The 21,195-nt window shown below is 41.4% G+C and overlaps 1 protein-coding gene across 3 annotated transcripts in view; it reads right to left on the bottom strand.

The window, feature by feature from the left end:
* Nucleotides 1–18,367, bottom strand: part of scn1laa (sodium channel, voltage-gated, type I-like, alpha) — a 29,938-nt gene extending 11,571 nt beyond the window's left edge. The window contains exons 1-17 of one of the 3 annotated variants that reach the window (XM_037109510.1): nt 18,239–18,367; nt 11,735–12,051; nt 10,537–10,655; nt 10,275–10,364; nt 10,060–10,188; nt 9,802–9,896; nt 8,705–8,917; nt 7,513–7,576; nt 7,248–7,389; nt 4,909–5,115; nt 4,113–4,382; nt 3,119–3,487; nt 2,218–2,350; nt 1,864–2,102; nt 1,596–1,769; nt 1,153–1,506; nt 553–1,029 (exon numbers count right to left, since the gene is read on the bottom strand). In XM_037109510.1, the coding sequence (XP_036965405.1) occupies nt 553–1,029; nt 1,153–1,506; nt 1,596–1,769; nt 1,864–2,102; nt 2,218–2,350; nt 3,119–3,487; nt 4,113–4,382; nt 4,909–5,115; nt 7,248–7,389; nt 7,513–7,576; nt 8,705–8,917; nt 9,802–9,896; nt 10,060–10,188; nt 10,275–10,364; nt 10,537–10,655; nt 11,735–11,998 (3,339 nt within the window). In that variant the 5' untranslated portion in view covers nt 11,999–12,051; nt 18,239–18,367. Of the gene's footprint in view, nt 1–552; nt 1,030–1,152; nt 1,507–1,595; nt 1,770–1,863; nt 2,103–2,217; nt 2,351–3,118; nt 3,488–4,112; nt 4,383–4,908; nt 5,116–5,475; nt 6,662–7,247; nt 7,437–7,512; nt 7,577–8,704; nt 8,918–9,801; nt 9,897–10,059; nt 10,189–10,274; nt 10,365–10,536; nt 10,656–11,734; nt 12,052–18,238 lie in introns of those variants that run through there. The other 2 variants (XM_037109509.1, XM_037109508.1) reach the window with 2 other exon arrangements.
* Between the last annotated feature and the right edge of the window lie 2,828 nt (nt 18,368–21,195).

Genomic DNA, 21,195 nt, shown 5'->3' on the forward strand with positions numbered 1-21,195 from the left:
TCATAATCATTAGTAGGTTTGTAACGATCTTCATAATCCACAGTTTAGTTCAGACATTGGCTTTTTAACTCCGCCAAGGATGTTATGTTTTTACCTGTGTCCTTTTGTTGGTTAGTTGGTTTGACAGCAGGATCACACAAAACCTACAGAATGATGAGTCTTGGCCTTGGAGAGACCCCTTTAAGTTTTGGTGCAGATCAGCATAAAAGGGACGGATCGAAGAATCTTTCTCTCACTTTTTTTTTTTAAACATTTTTTGTTAATTTCTCAGTGAAAAATACATTGATCTGCTCAAGAAAAAAGAAAGTGTATTGAGGTAGTTAGTATCTCTGAGTGAGCACTATTAGGCTTGATTTAATTAAATGAGATTGCTGGGCCGTGGTGGAGGTATACACTCTACTGAGTGCCATTCTAATTTTGTTTTCTTAGTTTGGGGGGGGGGGGGATTGAACCTTAGACTTTTGTATCTTGGCTTTGGTTAGATGTTGGAATCATGACACAACATTTTCATCCAAACAGACTAAATGGACAGATCCACATAAGCATCCTTACCACATGGCATGCTACATCAGATGAGGCACTGCTGAAGTCCTCCGTATTGAGGTTTTCAAAGTCAGACTCTCCCACAGCAATAGGAACAGTGATAGTCAGACTGGGATTGTTGATGAAAGACATTATGGAATCATCACTCTTGCTGCTGACGATGTACTTGTCTCCACTTTTGTCCACTCCGGTCACATCCCCATTGCCATTTCTAGGAAAATCTTTGATGGTATGGTTGGGGACACCATTTGGCCCTAAAGGTTTGTGAAGCTCCTCCTGTGATTTGTCCTCACCCTTCCCTTTCTTCACACACTTGAGACAGGCACTGCTGAAGCCACTTCGGAGCATGGACTTGGCGTAGGCAATGCCTCTGTGAATCCGAGCAATGGCGATCTGCAAATTGTTGGTGTCACTGTCATCTTCTGTCGCTGCCAGGTTGTCGGCACTGAATGAGCTCAGCAGCAGGGCCAGGAAAAGGTTCAGCACCTATCAGATAATGACATGACTTCATTTAAGATTACATTAGCATTTAGCTAGCATACATTATGATGACAACATGTCTAACTTAGATAAGCTGGACTCATAATTGACCATAAGATGATAATGTACCACAAGGTTTCCAATAACCATGACCATCATGTAGACAATGATGCACATGGGCATCCCAGCCACCTCCATACAGTCCCACATTGTCTCTATCCACTCTCCACAAAGCACTCGGAACACAATGAGGAATGAATGGAAGAAGTCCTTCATGTGCCAACGGGGATTGCAGTCGTCAGAAATTTTATGCACATGTAGTGTGTAGTATTTTCCAAACAGCTGCATGCCGACCACAGCAAAGATGAACACGATGATGGCCAGCACCAGCGTCAGGTTGCCCAAAGCCCCCACGGAATTACCAATTATTTTGATCAGCGTGTTGAGAGTGGGCCACGATTTAGCCAACTTGAATACTCTCAGCTGTAAAAAGACAACGAAAAAAAGAGTCATTTCACACGTTTCTGCACTCACGATGCACTCGAATGTATTGACTATGACACATAACTTACCAATCTGAATGATCTCAGAACAGACATGCTCCCAGAACTTGACATACAAAACTCCAACAAGCTTAAACTGACAATGATTGCATCAAAAATATTCCATCCCTTCTGAAAGTAATAGTATGGGTCCAAAGCAATGATCTTGAAGACCATTTCAGCTGTAAAGATGACGGTGAATACCTTTAAAAAAAAAAAAAAAAAAAGATATATTGAATGTTACACACTTGACTTGCAAAAACCCTTGTCACTACTTTACACTCTACTGTCCACTCACCACATTGCCCACGGACAGCACTAAGCCAAATCCGGGAGACATTGGATGATGTTCCATGGCCATAAACACTGTGTTGAGTACGATGCAAATGGTGATGCTTAAGTCTGCAAATGGATCCATCACGATTAGCCTAACCAGCGCCTTGAACTTCAGCCATTGCGGACAACATTCCCAGATGAGGAAGGTGTCAGCAAAATCGTACCAGAAAGGAGGACACTTCTGCCTTGACTCTTCAAGCTCTGATGCACACAAGGGATGGCAAAACAAAGAAACAGACAAAACATTATCTGAAAGTAGCATTTATCTTTTCGGTACCAAAGAGAGGGCACTCATGCCATGATGTCCATCACCTACCCTCCACTGTGCTGGTTATGACACTTGCTATACTAAGAGCCCTCTGTCTGGTATCTGGGCCCTCGAGGAACTCCATACACTCATGGCTTGTACCTCCATCGGCCAGTTTGCAGTCCGTGTCAGTGGTGTCAGCCTGTAGATAGAAACAACTTTTAACAAAGGAACTGTGAAAATAAGTTCAATGTAAGTATAGATATTGAGTTGCTTAAACCATGACAAATAGTGTCAGTATTTTATACCACAGTGCAAAGCTGCAGAGGTTAATCACAATAACAAGCAAAAAAGGAACTGCATTTTAGAAACTTGCGTTTCTCTATGCCAATACGGAAATAGGTGCTTTCTAATAACTTGACACAATAATGGCACCTGGGTCTGATGTTTTTCTGATTTAATTTGAACAAAATGCAAAATGAAGACGGTGAACACAGTAACCATTAGCCGGCTTGACAGGAAATCATCACAAAGAATAAATGTCACTTTGACTAAAAACAACATCATAAATTTGTTCACACAAATGCATTCCCAGCAGAAATTAATAAAATCATACATTTGCCATTTAACCAAAAACATGCTCTGGAAAAAAAAAATTGCAATAATGTTGAATCGTTGATTCGTTGACATTTGAGAAACACCACTGAAATGGCCTTTTTTAAAAAGGTCAAGTGTGTAGGATTTGGGCATATTTAGAGGAAATCTGAATCCTGCAACCTCACCACTGGATGCCACCAAATCCAACACACTGGATCTTTAACTTCAACTGAAGGTACATAGTACAACCCAAAGTGTGAATCAAACAGGAAAAGGACAAAAGAAGAAGACGAAAATTGAAATAGATAGCACTATGGGCTGTCAGCTATAGGCAAATGAAATAGGCCGTCTGAGCCAGACAACCCTTTCTTACATTATCTCCGATGGAGGCCATATCTACCGTCACTTTAGGCAGAAGGAGCCCCCCAGGTGACGACGGGAGTGAATTCCCACCAACCAGGGAAACAACCCCATTGCAGTCTACAGAGCTGTGCTTGATCCCATTGGGTGGAAGTAAGAGATGCGAAAAGTAGCTGCACTGGCTCATACTGCTGCTGCGTCGATCTCTCCTGGGGAGAAACAAAGAGCCCCTGCGACTCAAGTTGTCCTCAAAAATGCTGTTCTCGTCGTCAGCAAACTCATTTTCAGAGCCCCCGTCTGGTGTTTGTCTCCGTAAACTGTACAGGCTGGTCCTGCTATTCCTTCTGGATGAGAACAGGGGTCCACGAAAACTCAGAAAGGACTAGGAGAGAAAGATACTCTTCAGTGGGTACATGCCGATCGTAAAGAGGAAGGATCGGTGACGACAACAATCGTAATATTTAAAAACTGAAACAGTGGCGGCTTCTGTGGTGAAGTCAAGAAAATACTGCATGATGATGATGATGATGATAATGCTCATGAGGATGTTGGTGAGCACTGTAGGGAAAGTGCAAAATTAAATATATGTGTTGATGATGACTGAGAGTGGTAAGATGATGATCATGGTGATGATGAAGAAGAATAAGATAGAGATATGATGATGGAGATGATGATGATGATGATGAGGGAAGTGGTGGTAAGCATGACAAACATTGGAAGAATTGAATTTGCAAAACAAAATAATGCATCTTGATGATGATCGACAACGACAAGAGTATAAGAAGTTGATGAAGGCAAAGAAGAAATAGAAGAAGATGGTGTTGCTGCTGCTGCTGATGATGATGTCAATAATAATGAAAAAAAAAAGTCATTGTTAAAGCAGGTAGAAAGGGGGCTTTAGAGTTGTTATATAATAAGCTGAAATCAAGGAAACACTGATTAAGATACAGCAGTGGGAGAACAGGACTGTTTTCACAGACAAATCATACTGACAGATCGTACTGAACCTGATGTGTGGACGAGCATTTCATGTCGTAGGTGAGCTGGTTTGCGTCCACAGAGAAGCGGCAGCGACCTTTCTTCATACTGTCCTGTGACTCGGATTTAGGAAACTGCTCGTCAGCACCTTTGCCCTCCTCCTCCTTTCTTTTCTTTCTCCTGTTGCGTCTCTCTTTGGCACTTTTGGAGCTAAGCTTAGAGGCTTCAGAGGAGCTCTCTGTGCCGGTGACTTTTTTACTGGCCTCCCCGCCCTCTGCAGTGGCTGCTGTTGCTAATGCCTGGAAAAGAGGCGAGAGAGAGGACAACGGGGATAAACACCATGATGAAAACATTTGTGATTCTTCCTTTGTTCAGTGAGTGCGTCAACTGGAGGGATTTGGGTTCCGTTTCAAGCTTCAAGGTCTCATATTGTAGAAAAAGAGATTGTGCTTAAACGATTGCTGTAAATGTATGAAAACCGCAAAACCCACAGAGAAATGCACACACGCAGAAACTGTGCCCTTGAACGCTTGATCAGGACTGTAAGTTTATGATGTCACAAATACAAGGTGACGCTGTGGTTCGATGTTTGTTCCGTGTAAACATCGTAACACGGACTCATAATCACTTATCTCTTCTGTAGCTGAAAGTTAATTAATTTACTAGGGAGCAACCTTTACCCCCTCAACCCTATTTCATAATCACAATCTAATTTCTAGCCCTGAAAACAAAACGCACCCAGACTTTATGTTATTCAGTCGAAACCTGTCGAGCGATGATACGACATCGAGTTACAAGGGGATCTCGGACTGCTCTTTAACATACCTGAGCTTCCTCTTGTTGCCGCTTCAGCTGCTCCAGAATGGCCTGAAACTCCTCCTCCTTCTCCTTCGCCTCCTTTATGGTGACCTGGCACTGCTCCTCATAGGCCATAGCCACTACAGCCAGGATCAGGTTGATGAGGTAGAAGGAACCGAGGAAAATCACCAGCACAAAGAAGAGCATGTAGTATTTCCCAGAAGCCCGCAACGTCTGGAAGGAAAAACAAAACAAGTTAGCATATTTATTTTACCTATAGTTATTACTTCCGTAAACCACTTGGCAACTGTATTGTGACAAGTTTGCTGTGCAGATTTCCACTCCGTATTGTCAACTTGTGCCACTCTACTGTCATATTCATCCAGTACAATTGTGATTATTGTACAGTCACTGTCGTTTTCTTCCTTTTACCAAGCCTGTTGACTTTTATTTATTGTCAATTTTGGCTTTAGGTATGGTTCAGGTATCAGGTAGAAGAAAAACACAAAAACATAACAGAAAGATATATAGTATCGGTTACGTATCATGACCAAGAGACGTTGGCATATTGAGCTGAAAACAGGAAATACCTACCCAACTACACACGGTACAAAAAAGATTTGCACATAGGACCTTTGTCATATCACTGTTTGCTTTATGACATGCAGCGGCCTATTCAACAGACACCCATTTGCCTTTAGGGCCAATGAAGTTGTGTTTGCCCAGGTCACGGAGGGACTCATCTTTGTTCCTCCTGACCAAGATGCACCTGCACTTCTTTCAGAGGTTTGTTTGAACACGTTTAGTAGCAGCATTGTTGTCATGATCCCCTGCCTCCTTGACCGGCTGCCACTCCCTGAGTGATTGTGTGAGTGGAAACAGGTGTGCTGGAGTCATAGCAGAGCCACACCAGCTGCACCTCTTCTCTGTGATTGACATATCCACTGATACTTAGCCCTGCTACTACTCCCACTCTGCCAGATCGTAGCCTTTTGTTGAACGTGGAGAAGTTCATGCTTTGAGCAGTTTTATTCACACCATATCATCAGTTGATGCCCTTGTCCACCTCCCCCTTCTCCTGTTTCCCCCGCTGGTTAAAACCCCTCTATCGAGCCCCTCGTCCTGTCAGCTCTGCTTCCCTGCCATGGATCCACGCGCTTCCTTGTTTCCAGCCCAAGCCTTAGTCAGGCCTCATAACATAGAGACATCCAAAAAGTCCAAAAACCTATTTTTATCTCAGCTTTAGATGATTTTTAAGATTTTCTGTCCTGAATTCACAGTAACAGCCACATTATGATTACAAGACTACTCAAACTGTAATTGTTGGAGAAGCTGACACTGCAGTTAGCCTGTTGGAGAAGCTAACACTGATGTTAGCATAGGCTACTGGAGAAGCAAACACTTATGTCAGCCTGTTGGACAAGCTAAAGACAGATGTTAGCCTCTTGAAGCTAAAACTACTGATAGCCTTTTAGAAAAGTTAATAATGATAGGGGTCATCCCTATGTTCCAGCAGCCCTAAGATTTTTTTTCACAAATAAGTAGTTCCTATGTTCTGACATTTCTAGGACATTTTCAAAATTAGGTCTTGTGTTCCTACATTTCCCTTCAATTTAAGCCCTATCCTCCCACAAGATTTTTTTGGTTAAGGTTAGGGGTTTACTTGGGTACCAAATTGGGAGAAAGGGGGATAAAATCTGATACAAATTTATGAAAAAGGAAATGTGGGAACATGGAGCCTAATATGTGAAAAAAATCTTAGAATTGTGGGAATTGTAGGAACATAGGGCCTAATTTTTTTTTTTAAATCTTAGAAATGTGGGAACATAGGGCTGTGAGAACACAGGCTGTTCCTGTTGAGAAGCTAAGAGCAACCCGTGTTAGCCTGTTCAAAAAGCTACTACCCATGTTAGGCTGCTGGAGAAGCTAGCATTAATGTTAGCCTATTAGCTTCAAATTTCCCACACCATGTATCAATGTGTAGCCTCTCCTCCACATTCAGAATAAATGAGTCATTGATGCTACAACCGAGTGTCTGTCTGTTCTTGGCCATTATTACAAGCTAGCCAGTGAAGTGAAATGTGACGGTAATGGATAAAAACAGTCTTGTATACATACAGGCATGAAAGGATGAGTGCCAATTGAATATTTGAGTGAACAGTTCTGATTTGGATTTAAGATAAAATACAAGGTTTGAAATAGGATAGCACTCAGTCTTTGTCTTGCCAAAAATGATAAATGATTATTATGTGCTACTATGTAAAGCATTTAGTGACTGATATTCTTGCAGCTTGATCAAAATAATTGTTGAAATGTATTATATGGCCAGAAAAAGATCTTCCAGTCTTTCATCATCTGCTGCCTACCTGCTGGTAAAGGTTTTCCCAGTAATCCTGTGTCATCAGTCTAAACAGAGAGAGGAAGGCCCAACCAAATGAGTCAAAGCTGGTATAACCAAAGTCTGGGTTACGTCCTCCTTTCTGGCAGCTGTAGCCCTCTGGACACTTCCTGCAACAACAGAGAGTCCGTGAAGCTCAGAAGGAATCATACTGCTGCCTATTCAGGTGTTACGGTGACATTAATGCAGAATCAAGTCTGTATCAAGTCTCCTGGTAGCTGGAATTAACTTACCCAGCTCCATGGCCGTTTCCACAAAGCAAGGGATCCCGTTTGTCTGGGAGGTAATAGAAATTACCTGAAGGGGAAAGATGTAAAATCATATATATATATATATATATATATATATATATATATATATATATATATATATATATATATATATACACACACAGCATAAAATACATCAGAAAAAAATACTATTCGTTCAAATTTCAAAGCCTTCACGTGTCTCAAAAATGGATATGATGATGATGGTGATTGCTAATGAGTGGCTAAATGAGATAAGCAGACTTTGCTTGGTGGTGGAAAAGTCATGTAAAGTTAGATCTATTTTTAATTAAATGTTAGACTTGATTCTATATTTATTCATTTAGAATTTGGGGTATTTTTGTCTGTGTTGTGTTTTTGTGCTTGTGTGTTCTGTTTGCTTGCAGAGGTGCACTGGAAGGCTGGGCAGAGTTTGCAGTCTTGGGAGGGATCTCACACACACACACACCTGCAGCAGGTTGATAATCAACGCCCACTTTAAAGCCCGGATCTCCACGCTACCTGCTGCCAGATGATTTTGTTACCTACAGGCGGTACATGGCTCAGTCGATAGCATCCCCTAGGTTTACTCTAGTGTATGCATGTGTTTCAGCGCTACAACTAACTTTGCCTTGCTTTGTCTTTAGTGGCTCCTGATCTCAGACCAACCAGTGACTCCGCTTCAGTGTACTGATTGCTCCGTACCTCTACACTCCACTTGCTCTGCGCTCCTCTGAGCGGATACACACCATGCAGCGCTTTAGCCTCTCTGCAGCACACTCCAGAAGTCTCTAACCCCAACCCTCAGCTGCTGTGACAGTACGTGTGTGTCAAATAAAGGACCTTTTTCTTCCTGCTCCAGCCTCGTGTCTGCTTTTGGGTTCGACCAACAAGTTAAATTCCCGTATACAATCTTGTGATGTATAATGATAAAATAAATATTAAATTTTATTCCCTCTTAAATTACAGTTATTGTACCTCTAAATCAAGTCCATGGTGGTGTATGTTGCTGGCTTGTTGAATTTGATTCCATTCGACCTTAGATATGCACACTAACGAGCTAAACGTAAAATCAATCAGCAGTGTTAAGAATGTGTAATATCTTTACCAAGGTCTGTTTTTGTGCATTTTTGTTGCATCCTACTCAAACTAGAAATGAGGAAAATTAAATACTCACTGTTATTGAGTGCAACCTCGGTCCAGTTGGCCTCAGGTTTATCATCTTTCCATGTAGCGTTTGCTGGAATCAGCATACACTTATACTTCAGATGGCCCATGAACAGTTGCAAACCTATGAGGGCGAAGACGCTCAAGCAGAAGACGGTGAGGATCATCACATCGGCAAGCTTCTTCACCGACTGGAACAGAGCGCCAACGATGGTTTTCAGTCCTGCCAGATACAGTGCCACTTGTTAATAAGTAGTCAATTTAAAAAAAAATGTCTTAACATAAAAACATTAACAGCTAGATCCTACATTACCCACAATGCAACTTAGCCACTGAGTGACATCACTGCAGGCAATTTATCAGATTACATGCAGCTTTCTCTGGAACAACAAAAGGCTTTATACTATTTTTTTTTCACATATGAGGTTGTATTATTCCCCAGGACCCATAAACACATTTTAATGTGTAAAAATTGTGGGGTTACCTTTTCCATAATCATCTAAGATATGAGATAAAGATCTTTCAGAGGTTTTTCTAGCAAACACTTGAAATAGAAGAAGCGTCTTTGTCCGCCCCTTTTTGATCACATTGTGTCACTGGGTTTTTTTTACAACATTGAGGTCTTTCACGGTAATCAGACAGAAGAAGCATGTGTGCACATACAACAATATGTGACACACCCTCACCACAGGTTACATTAACATTTTGCGTCATTAACCAAAAGCAAAGAGGAGCAGAGTCAAGGCAGTCCAGGAATAGTCACAGTACTCAGAGGCATCGGTGCAAGAAACGCTAGAAGCAGATTGAACAAGAGACATGAGCAAATGGCACAGATCTCATAGAGTATCTGCTTAATCTTCCTGATCTCCGTGCCAACACTGTGCATTACACTCAAACAGGTGGATCCAGAAACTGATCCTTGAAGACCTGCGGAGACATCCATTACAACTAAAGCTCAACTGGTCATGCCTGAGACTGCTATCGGGATTGTGCATACATTTCATGACAGTTGCATGAGGGGAGGTGATTGGAGGAGGGGAGGTTTAGGCGCAGCAGGAGAAAATCGTGCAAGAGAGTAACTAACGTGCACAAGCTCCTGCTTCTTACCTGGGATCACTGAAATAGCTTTCAAAGCCCTCAGCACTCTGAATGTGCGAAGAACTGAAAGGTTGCCTAGGTTAGGTACAAACTCTGTTACATACCTGCAGAGAAACTTGGAATTATTATTGAATAATGACTGAGAAAAACAATTCACATAGCACACATTGAAGCTAACAATACTCCATACTGAGGAGGCTTCGGGGAAAAGGTCCAACACTTGTCGAAATGTTTATGTAATTTGCAGAACATGTGGTGAGTACTTACGCCAGGACAATGACAGAGAAATCCAGCCAGTTCCAGGGATCTCTCAGAAATGTGAATTTCCCTATGCAGAACCCCCGAGCTAAAATCTTAATGAGGGATTCAAACGTATAGATTGCAGTAAATGTGTACCTGTTGGGAACAAAAAACACAGTCGTTAAACTTAAGTGCATTGTCACTAAGCATGCGATTCAGTGTGCAGCTCATGGGAAACTCACTCTAGATACTTGGCCCAGTCACTCTGTCCACTCTGTGTCATAAGTACACAGTTGGCGAGGATAGTGCACATGATCAGCAGGCTGAACAATGTGCGGGCAGTTGTCAAGGAAAAGACACCTGTTTGTTTTTAATTCATCATATCTGAAGCACGGCAGCAATGTAAATAATTCACCCTTCATGGACTCAGCAGAGTAATCATAGATTTAGTGCAACATAAACATGATTCATGCTTATCAGATGAGTATCTCATTGAAAGGATATGAGTGTACCAAAATCTTAACTGATATTCTTCTGATTAGGTTGAAGGGGCTCAGGAGGTACAAGGCAGGAGCGGCGTTGAAGCGATAGATGACATTTCCTTTATTTACTACTATGAAAGTCTAACAGAAAAAGACAGGACATACATACATTACTTTCATTTCCACGTGGCTGACTTGCAATATCTCATTCTAGTTTTGAAATAATAAATGATAGTATGACGGTGTTACTTAATCTACTAATCAAAAAGTGCTTTAGCCCCATGAGTTACAGCATACATCTTATGTACCATATCTAATCACAATTTAAATACAGCCAATAAACCGCTTATTCATTTTCTTCACTTCCTGTCATGTCAGAGTCAAAGCCTCTGGCAAGATGACAACACGCTGCCGGATGAGAGAATCCACATTTCAGGTCAACTCTCCTCCAGCCTCTTTGAGAAACCACTAACAATACCTGCCTATTACTTTCAAGCATAGTCGTGTAATCTAGTAATCTACTGGAAGACAAAAAATGTGATCCAATCTGAATAGTGTTGGATTTTGAAAGAGACAGGACCTGAAACAGAGGGTTTTTGAGAATTAGATCATGTAAACCTTTTCCAGTTGTAACACAAAATAACAAGTTTAATATGTCCCCTTAAAACATGTAAAGTTATTTATTTCGTCAACACTTTGTGAGTTTGTTTTGTTTACTTATTAGACTAAGTAGCGATCTGGCAGCATAACCACATCTCCCACCTGAAACTATAGGGTGCAAAGTATTATGAAACAAACGGGTCGGGGGGGCTAACTGGTTAGCATGCTAACTTCAGTTATCTCAGAAGACACATGGACAACTTTGAAATGGTTGAAACACTCTGTTGATAATGTAAGTTTATTTTTTGAATGTTTTAAACGAAAATTACATGGTTACAAGGTAAATGTATCGTCAATTTTAAGGATTTTAAAAAAGGAACTGTGTTAGTATGATTTGTCTTACATCTACTTCAGAATAAAATAGATGTTTGCCCCTTTAATGGAGCAACAATTATCAAGAAAAGAAGTTTCATCATTTGAAAAAGAATCTGTTTTGAAGATGTAATCCTCAATAATGTAACTATAATCTTATTTCACAATTCATAGTAACTTATTTGTTGTAATGTTACCACCCAGTTCTGCTGGCATAGACATTTTTCATGATGTCTCAAGCAACCTACTGTCTGATTGTGGTAGTATGGATCCAGGTCCTCCAGCGGTGTCGACACCAGTGATTTAGGAACATCCCCATACAGAAGAGGGACCGAAGTCCCCGCTGCCAGGTCACGGCTGGGTTTGGGCCTATTCTCGTCATTGTGTTTTTTCTTCTCTCCCTTGGGCTTCTTGCTCTTCTCCTCAGCGATGCGTTTCTTGATGGCGCTGAGGGACTCGCGGCTAAACGGGCGGAAGCTGTCTGGACCTGGTGGTACAAGCAGCTGTGCCATCTTTTCATCCTGCACCTTTAGAATGAACTGCTAGCCTCCAACATGAGAAGCCCCTGAGGGGACAAAGCAGATGATTAGAGTTGGACGGCTTCTTGAGAAGATGAGTCATGTTGTCCATGAAATATAACTTTTGAGGAGAGGAGAGGAGAGGAGAGGAGAGGAGAGGAGAGGAGAGGAAGGTGGGTGTGGTTCTGTTCTGTAGCCAGAGATCATCATCTCAGGAAGTGGCAGGCTATAATGAGGCCTCAAAGATGGCTGTCATGCACATAAATTCCTGCCAGCTCTGGTAAAATTAGATCTAATTATCTGCTCTTCTGTAGATAAAATTAAGATTTGACGTGACAATGATCAATTCCAGGTGAGATTCTTGCTTCCCTCTCTCCATCCCTCAAAATGGAAAGAGTCCACTTTTCCCCCTTGGAGCCTGAGACAGAGCGGCGGGAGGAGAAGATTCATCCTGCTAATAGGCCTGACTGGTATGATGTGTTAGGCAGACCTATGCAGTATTAAATATGAATGCACTACAGGCAGCACTGCCCCACCACTGAGAGCTTTTTGCCCGATCTGAATGCAATAGTGTAACAGAATACTTCCACACGCTGTGATGCAAGAAATCAATCACAAACACACTGGTCAATCGACTGCCCACAGCACAGGGTTGTACATGCGTGATGTAATTGCAACAACGGGGGAAGGTCTGACTAAATATACAAGCTTTGACTTCACAGCTGAGGAGTGACACAGGAGATAACAACTGTACTGATTTGAATATCAGTTAAATAAAGTATATCTTATGTACAACATACTACATATACACAGAAGGAAAACCACCTCTGGCTGTTGAACTGTCCCCTGTTTGATTTGCATGGACAGCCAATCATTTGCACGAGTGCACCAGTGGTGCCGATGGCTTCAAGACAGAAAGATGACCGGTCAGCGAATTGCTGAACTAGTGAAACGTAGTACGCAAGCCTTCGCATGTACAAAGTGTTGGTTATAAATATCAACATCTTGCTTTATCATTCATCGTATCCGTGTCAGGGTCCCGCAATAAATCAGCCTTGATAATAGGAAATTAATGTTATCCCAACGTTTTAATGTAGCCGATAATCAAGCTGATAAATCCAAACTGCTTTCAACAACTTTGCATATACTTGTATTGAGTACTTATAGGAGACCCACTATGCTTTTTGAGGCAAAATACTCTATAATACACAAAGTATGTATGTTAAGTTTTCTGATGCTCTTTATTAGATCAAAATAAATAAAGAGTCAGAACTGTTCTTTGCTTTTGACATAAAACCACCAGAGAGGCTAACTTCTCCTTTATACACACTTTAAAGGAAAATGTCAACCAATTAAAATTAATTCTAATGCACGGTTGAGATCATGCACCCACTTCAGATGCTAACAGTTGTAGTTTGGCGGCTTCAGTGAAGATTTGGGCCAAAAAAGGTATTTTCATGTTAATTTGGGATCTACGATTACACTGAACGAACTGTTAAGATTCATTTTTATGCTATGCTATTTTTACACTTTTATTTTTTTTTTTATCTCAAATTTTAAGTCCCCCTTCTGCTTCAGTTTTTCGGGAGAATGCTGCAGCCCGGTTTGGCCTGAGAAGCTCCAGAAATGTTTGGTGGATGACAAGATTGTTAACAACTTTCCCTCGGCACGGAATTGAGTAGATAATGCTTAAAGGAATATTCTGGTGTAAATTTAATCCATGGTCTAACACACCGTGAGTAAGAGCCCCCCCTCGAGAGATCAAGTTTGCAGACTGCTAGCTTACGTAGTTTCAGCAACCTCAGAAATGACCACACAATAATAAACTGCTGTCAAAAAGCCACATATAATGCTCAGAACAGCACCAAACTTCAGCAACAGTACAAATAGGGTTGCAGCACTTAGTTTGAGGGATCATACGTCTGTTAGCTTAGCCAGATTCCTCTTGTAAAGTGAACAAAATTCACCACTCTCCTGCCGCAGCTTCCTGTTGAAGTCCCTGCGAGTCAATTACCGAGTGCGGTTAGAAATGCTTAATTCCGTTCTTTTCCCTGTCCACTCTCGATAATAACTGGTAGGCAAAGCACATATGAACTTTGATTGCATTTCCATGGAGTAATAATCATACATACATTTCATCCTTGAGCTGCGGAACTCTACTGCACTCAGTAATCGACTCGCAGAACTTTCCCACAACAGGAAGCTGTTGCAGGAGAGTGGTGAGCTGTGTTCACTTTACAATAGCAATCCGACTAAGCTAACAGAAGTTTGATGCCTCGAAATATGTGCTGGGACCCTATTTGTACTGTTGCTGAAGTTTGGTGCTGTTCTGAGCATTATTTGGGGCTTTTTGATGGCGGTTTGTTGGTGGAGGCGTATACTGCAATGTATTGTTATTCGCCAGTTATTTCTGAGATTGCTAAAACTACGTAAACTAGCGGTCTGCAAACTTGATCCCCCGGGGGGGTCCTACTTGGTTTCGCGGTGTGTTAGACCATGGATTAAATTTACCCCAGAATAGCCCTTTAAATTCTATTTTTTGGTGAACTCTTCCTTTAATTTACATGTATCTGTGTCCATAGGTTGGACCCAGCTCCAACACAAACACACTTTAGCAAAGAGAAATATGTTTTCTAACATTCAGTGACTAAACCACTTGCAACCGAAGTTTCTTGTGATTTCCACTCATGTTCAACATGAACACTGGTTGATGTTTCTTGTGAGGTGACTGTATTTTCATCGGATGCATTTTACTGGTTTTGGTAAGTGGTGCAGAGAGCTTCAAACACTTTAATGGATGCCGTTGTTTATGGTGGAACTGCTCTGCTCTGCTGTGCTGTAGCTTAATGAGTGAAACATTTCAATAAATGTGCTACGTCTGCGTGTGCACCATCCTAGCTTCCAGGAAAACTTGTGGGTTTTTGTTACAGTGCACTGCATAGTGTTTACATAATCTATAGTACAGTAAGAGCTGAGCCCATAGTCTTCTTCTGTATCAAGTCTCTCTGATGTGCAACGCTCTTACAAGACGACAGTCACTCACAGCAAGTTTAAGTATTTCAAGAAGCGCAATATAGTCTAGAAAACACAAGCTTCTGAACTGTCTGATCTGAAAAACATAAAATAAACTTTGATCCGATGTTCGCCCAACAAGGACAACCTGCAGTAACTAACCTTCAAAGAGGCATGCATCATTCTGTCAATCCGTCCCCAACTCATCGCACACAGCTTGAGATACGAGGCGCCACGTCCGAGCTTCAAATAGGCCCACTTCATTTTTATCTGCGACCTGTCGGCATCATGACCTTCCGCCAACCAACCTCAAAACGGTTATGTTCGTTTCGCTCGACCCTCGCTGGAGCAGAATGTCGACACGTTCGTTTGTTGACGAGCTCTAAGTGACGACTGACCTCAGGCCTCCCGAGTCACACGCGTGTGTGTAGTACGTATATTAAAACACTCACACGGCATCCAACAGGAGCTCCTCTTGAATATTTAATGTGCATTTCAAAACTAAAATTCCTCGACCTCAAATGCATCTCATCACTTAGATGAGGCAGGAGATGGGTTGTAACACATTGTTGTGTATTATTTCCCAGCTTCCTCTGTCTGGCAATAAAACTGTTCCAAGGAAAAGATACTGTAGGCGTCTCCGATCATTGTTTCCATTGCTGTCCAATCAGTTAATTATTTTCTCAATAAATCGATAAGCTGTCGATCATTGTTTCCAAAAGCACAGGTCAGTTTGTTGTCGTAGAGGAGTGACGACACCAGGAAATATTCAAATTTAAGAAGCTGGGTTCAGAGAATTTTGATCTTTTTTCTTTAAGAATTCCTCAAGCTGATCAACTTATTATCAAGAATATTTAACATTTTTTCCAGATCTTTAAATTGAATTTTGACAGCAGACCTGAATGTCAGTCACAAGCATTCAAAGACACGTGAAGCTAAGGTTAAAATAGAAAGATGAGATACAGTGCAATATCCCAAGGGAATCAGTGTCTGCCCATCACTGTCACCCACCATACTCACAGCTGGATGTTTTGGAATGGATTCACATTTTTTGAACACAGTATACACACATGCTCACACTTATATTGGAAGAGACATTCTAAAGGGAAGTATTTCTCCTCTGTTTCCTGGCTTTGACATGATCCATTTTGCTGTAAAGAATATTTAAAAATCCAGGTGATGTGACATTTGTTGTCTGTACCACACAAAAGAGCAGGATTTGTGGTAATTCTGTTATTATTATTAGTTTCTCTTCATTTGCTATCATAAATAATGATGACAAGCAGCAAATTGTGACATTTAAGACGCTGGAACCAGCAAATGTTTGACATTTTTGCTTGAAAAAATGCCACCATCCAGACGCCAGGCTGAAGTGTTAGCAGTTAACGTTTCTGCAAACCACAGATACGTCCAAGCAAAACATTTGTAACAACCACGGCACATCAGGGTGACATTGTGTGCTTATGAGCCACCTTTCACATCAGGAGGGTGACGGGGATAAGGCGGTGGCTTTATTACAAGGCACCAGGGCTGCCCGAAAGGCCGCCCGCAGTTCCTGTCACAGCCCTGGATGAGGACACCGATTCTTAATCTCTCAACCTTTCTTTTTTTGTGGTGACCGATGCTGGCAAATTTAAGGCAAATCGTTATTTTTTTTCCCCCTAACCCTAACCAAGTGGCTTGGTTATTGGTTATTTGGGGGTGAAACAGGTTTAGGTCTGCACGATGTGGTCTAAAAGTGATATTGCGGTTATTTTGACAGATTTTGCGATTGCGATACAATTCATGATCATTATGGATGATGACACAAAACAGCACATTTTTCATTGTCACTGAAAAGTCGTACAATCTCTCATTCTCTCATCTCATTTCTCCCGATGTCTGCCAAACAAACCTGTGTTATTACAGCTAAAGCACATGCTTTGTAGGCCAGAGCATCTCTTCAGCACTAGGACATTTAATTAAAACACTGTTTTGTGACCTTTATAAAATATCTGCAGTTGTTGCAATTTTGAATGTTTGCGATTGATTGTGCTTGTCACTTGTTGCTTTGCATGAGCCAGAACCTGGAAGACGCATTACGCTATTGGGTTACGTGCTCCACAGTTTGTTTTTCCAAAACAAATAATCGAATAAATGTATCACATGATTTTCAGACAGTGTAGATGGGTTATGCTGCACAAAATACAGATTTGAGTTTTCCACTACTCAACTACTTTAACACAATTAAACAACTCCACAGTGGAAAAATAAAGATGGCAGGGCACCGCTCAGAGATTTGAGGGTTAACCAGCTCCGTTTTGAACAATCTTTGCCTGTCTTACGCTGACCACAACTGAGCTCCGACAAAGGCGTCAACACCGAGTTAGTGTTCACCATTTCATTAATAAGTTGGACTGAATGGACATCTTTCAACTCCAAGCATACAGATGAAACTTAGAGTCGAGTGATCACAGCTCAGTATCAGTGGGCTCCTGAGGGACCAACACACTCACAGCTCTTAAGTGCTCGCGTCTAATGCCTGCAGCTGCCCCTCACAGACTCCAGGATCCGGATTAGATCTTCCTCGTTCAGGGCGTTGGCAGAACAAGAAGCTTCTAACATACTGTCTATCTGCAATAAATCCCCCATTTATATCTTTCTGTGTTTTTAAAAAAAAATTGTATCCTATATTTCTATGTGCAAGCTGCCGGGCCTGGCGACACTGCGTGAGCTTGCACAGCCCGGATAGAAAGCAAACAAGGACGGCCTGATCTCTAATTGACAGCAATCTAATAAAGATGTTGACAGTCATGCTGGCAGGAAGTCCTCTCTAAGATGGAGTGTGGGCTGATAATTGCTGGCATGCCCATTAACTCCTGTAATGTATTGTAGCACATGATTTGCACTCTAGTGTTTTTTGTCCAGATGAACTACAAGAGATCAATCAGGGTTTGTGTAATTCATTTTTTACTTTCAACACAGTTCCTGTCATGAAAGATGATGTTGAACAAGACAGATAGAATGAGTTCATAGGTTAAGATAGATAGATAGATAGATAGATAGATAGATAGATAGATAGATAGATAGATAGATAGATAGATAGATTCTTAAAAAAGTTGTTTTTTTTTTACACTTCCATGGATCAGTCACAAGCACAAACTACCTTTCCAATCAGGTTCAGCCCGGTCCCTGATGGAAAACACCCCTCACATGCAACTTTACCAGGTTCTGTGAACTCACCATCAGTTTTCCATCCCGGGTAGTTGAACAAAAAACGACGTGGAAGAGCTTCAGTCCGCTTTAAAAAAAGATGTTGTTGAAAACAGATAAACCTGTCCGTCAGTTTGCGGGTGTTTGACGCGTCTCCGGAGCGCAGAGCTGGTTTATTTCCACGAGAGAGAGAGAGAGAGAGAGAGAGAGAGAGAGAGAGAGAGAGAGAGAGAGAGAGAGAGAGAGAGTCTGTTCTTCATCCGCCCATCGGCAGAGTCAGAGTCCAGTCCACTGACTGTTGCGGCTGCTGCGCTTCCGGTTGTTCCTGGGTACCAAATGAGCGCAGAGCAGCCAGACTGACATGGCAGTCGAGATAAAATTGCGGTGGACATTATCGGCGCGTAATTGTCGGTAATGTGTAATTATGTTGTTGTTTTTTTTGTTGTTGTTGCACCTATCACAAACTAAAAGCCAAAGCCACAGCCATGAGTGAGGCTGCGGTCGGATGGATGGAGTTGGAGGGTCAGTTCGGAGGCCTCAGTATCCGGATGAGCTGACTGTCCGGAGTGACAGAGTCAGAGCGGGAAACAACACGTCGGCCTGCAACGTCGACTCCTTGAATGTGTATGTCTTCACCTGTCTCTAACCTTATGAGTTTAAAAAAAGGGGGGGAAAGGGGGCTGTAAAGTTGCCCAGGTGAAGCTGACAGTGAGCCAGGACATTCACTGTGTGTCTGGCGCCACCTGGCGGACGCGCGCAGCGTCGCGTGAAGGCTGTCACAAAGTTTCCAGAGTGGAAAAACACACCGAGCCGACACATTATAGATATACAGCAGCCTATACAGGCCCATCAACAAGGTGGTTGAAGGGTTTGATGGCTGTAGAGAAGAAAATAAAAATAATGAAATGTCAGTGTTCTAAGATATCTGATTAAAAACGTCATTTGTTTCTATCTGTTTATGTTCATATGTGTGTATATGTATGTGTCTAAATACGTATGCAGCTGGTATTGTTTCTGTCTCTTTATTATTTTGATTCTGTTTTTAAGTTAATCAATCTTTTTATTTGTTCACTTATCTCATCCAAGCGTTGATTGGTCAAAACTGCACAAGCAAAACTCAGAAACAAACTCTGTAGAAAAAAAAAAGTAAAACTAATATATTGTGGGTTGACTTGGTGCTATATGAATAACAACAAAAGTAACATGATGAGTGTGAAGTCTAGGAACCACACACCATGACAAAAAAATACTTTGTTTCAATCCCAGCTATTTAGCATTAAGAAGCACTACACCTGTATCAACAATTCATGACACACTGATTGTAGTAAGGGGAAATACGCCGACTTAGAGAAGTTCAAACTCAGGATTTTAAGATTTAGAGTATTAAAGAGCTGTAAATAGACTTCTTCCATTTTTTTTTCCATAACTGAATAAACAAGCTGTTCTCAGAGGAAAATAAGGTCCCCAGAACACTGTTGGAAGCTAAAAAGGTGGCAGGGTCCGCCACATATAAACAAACTAAAACAGTATGAAACTGTGTTGTCCTTCATAATGCACCTTTAAGATGCATCCATAACTTGATGCTGGTCTATGAACAGAAATCGCACATCATGTAGTGTAACATGGTGTCATCACCATAAATGATGTCTTCATGAGAGAAGAAGTCATTCTGGACATATACTGGACTGTAATATATATATGTCCATCTTATAAATGTTTTATTCAACACTTCTGACTATAAATGACTATACATTTAGCAGTTTTATTTTCATCAAAATGAAGCATTCACATCAATATCAGCTTTGGACGCAGCCATGTAACGCTTAACTGATCTGATTATGTGTTGAAAAGTCACCTTACAAAAGTGTCAAAACAGTTATTCCCTCCAAATGTGGTGGCTACATGTGACTGAACTGAGTAGATTACATTTCATGAAAGTTTACAATTCTTAGATCCATTTTTTTTTTCTTTCTCTCGCTGCAAAGTTCTCACTTCAAATAAGTTCCGTCCCAGAACAAAGGCGTCTGTTCAACAGTCGGCTCCACAATATAATCCTTAAATACTTTAATTCCTAATTTGCGTCCGTGCTTCAAATTTTGGCATCAATGTCAGAGTGTGCAACCCAAAGACTCGGAAGTGATACAAACGCCTGACTTAGTGTTGAAATTCAAGGCCATATATTTCAAACACTCCACACCGGTGCTGATTTGCATCACATGATGATGTAGAGAGGTTTCACTCGGGGTTACAGTGTGCTTTGTGTGGAGGGGCAGCAGCTTGTCCACTGAGCTTTGGTGTCATTTCCTCAGGAGACATTGTGTGGCGTGGATGCTCTTCGCCCAGAGCATCAGTGACACTGATGCTGGATTTTCCAAATGTCATTTGTCTGAATGCCGCACCATGAATTAAATTTAATCCAACTCCACTGTAGTTGATGGAGTTGACATTTCATACCACAAGGGAGAAGTGCTTTTATTCAATCACTTCTGTGTAGCTTTGCTTTGTGATTTATTGTAAACCACTCGGCCCTAAGATTCCTAACTGCTGATCCCTGTAGCATCCAACATTGCATTTACTAGCAGAGGGCAGGTCGGCCATCTTTGGCTGTGAGAAGGTACCAGAACAGTTTTTTAATTAATGTATTAATCTCTAATACAGGTGCTTCCACCATATATCACATCCCCTTTAACTGTGAACTCACACAATCCCACACAGAATGTGTTTACTTAGTTATTATCTACTTTCGACATCATTGTTTGTATTTTTCCTATCTCCATTTCCTCCAATAACATGTTCATCATTCATCCTGTATGTTAACTTTGTGGTAATCGCCTCACCGTTGACAGTGAAGACACGTTCCACCATGTTTCTTTCTTTTTTTTTTCAAGGTGAAATAAATACATCGGATTGATTTGAAAATGAATGGGTAAATTTGAGTGGAGCGACCCTTTAAATCAATTTCGGGGGCGTTAACAGAACGCGGAAAT

The sequence above is a fragment of the Acanthopagrus latus genome, chromosome 9 (genome assembly GCF_904848185.1).
Source record: "Acanthopagrus latus isolate v.2019 chromosome 9, fAcaLat1.1, whole genome shotgun sequence".
In the NCBI taxonomy this organism is placed as follows: Eukaryota; Metazoa; Chordata; class Actinopteri; order Spariformes; family Sparidae; genus Acanthopagrus; species Acanthopagrus latus.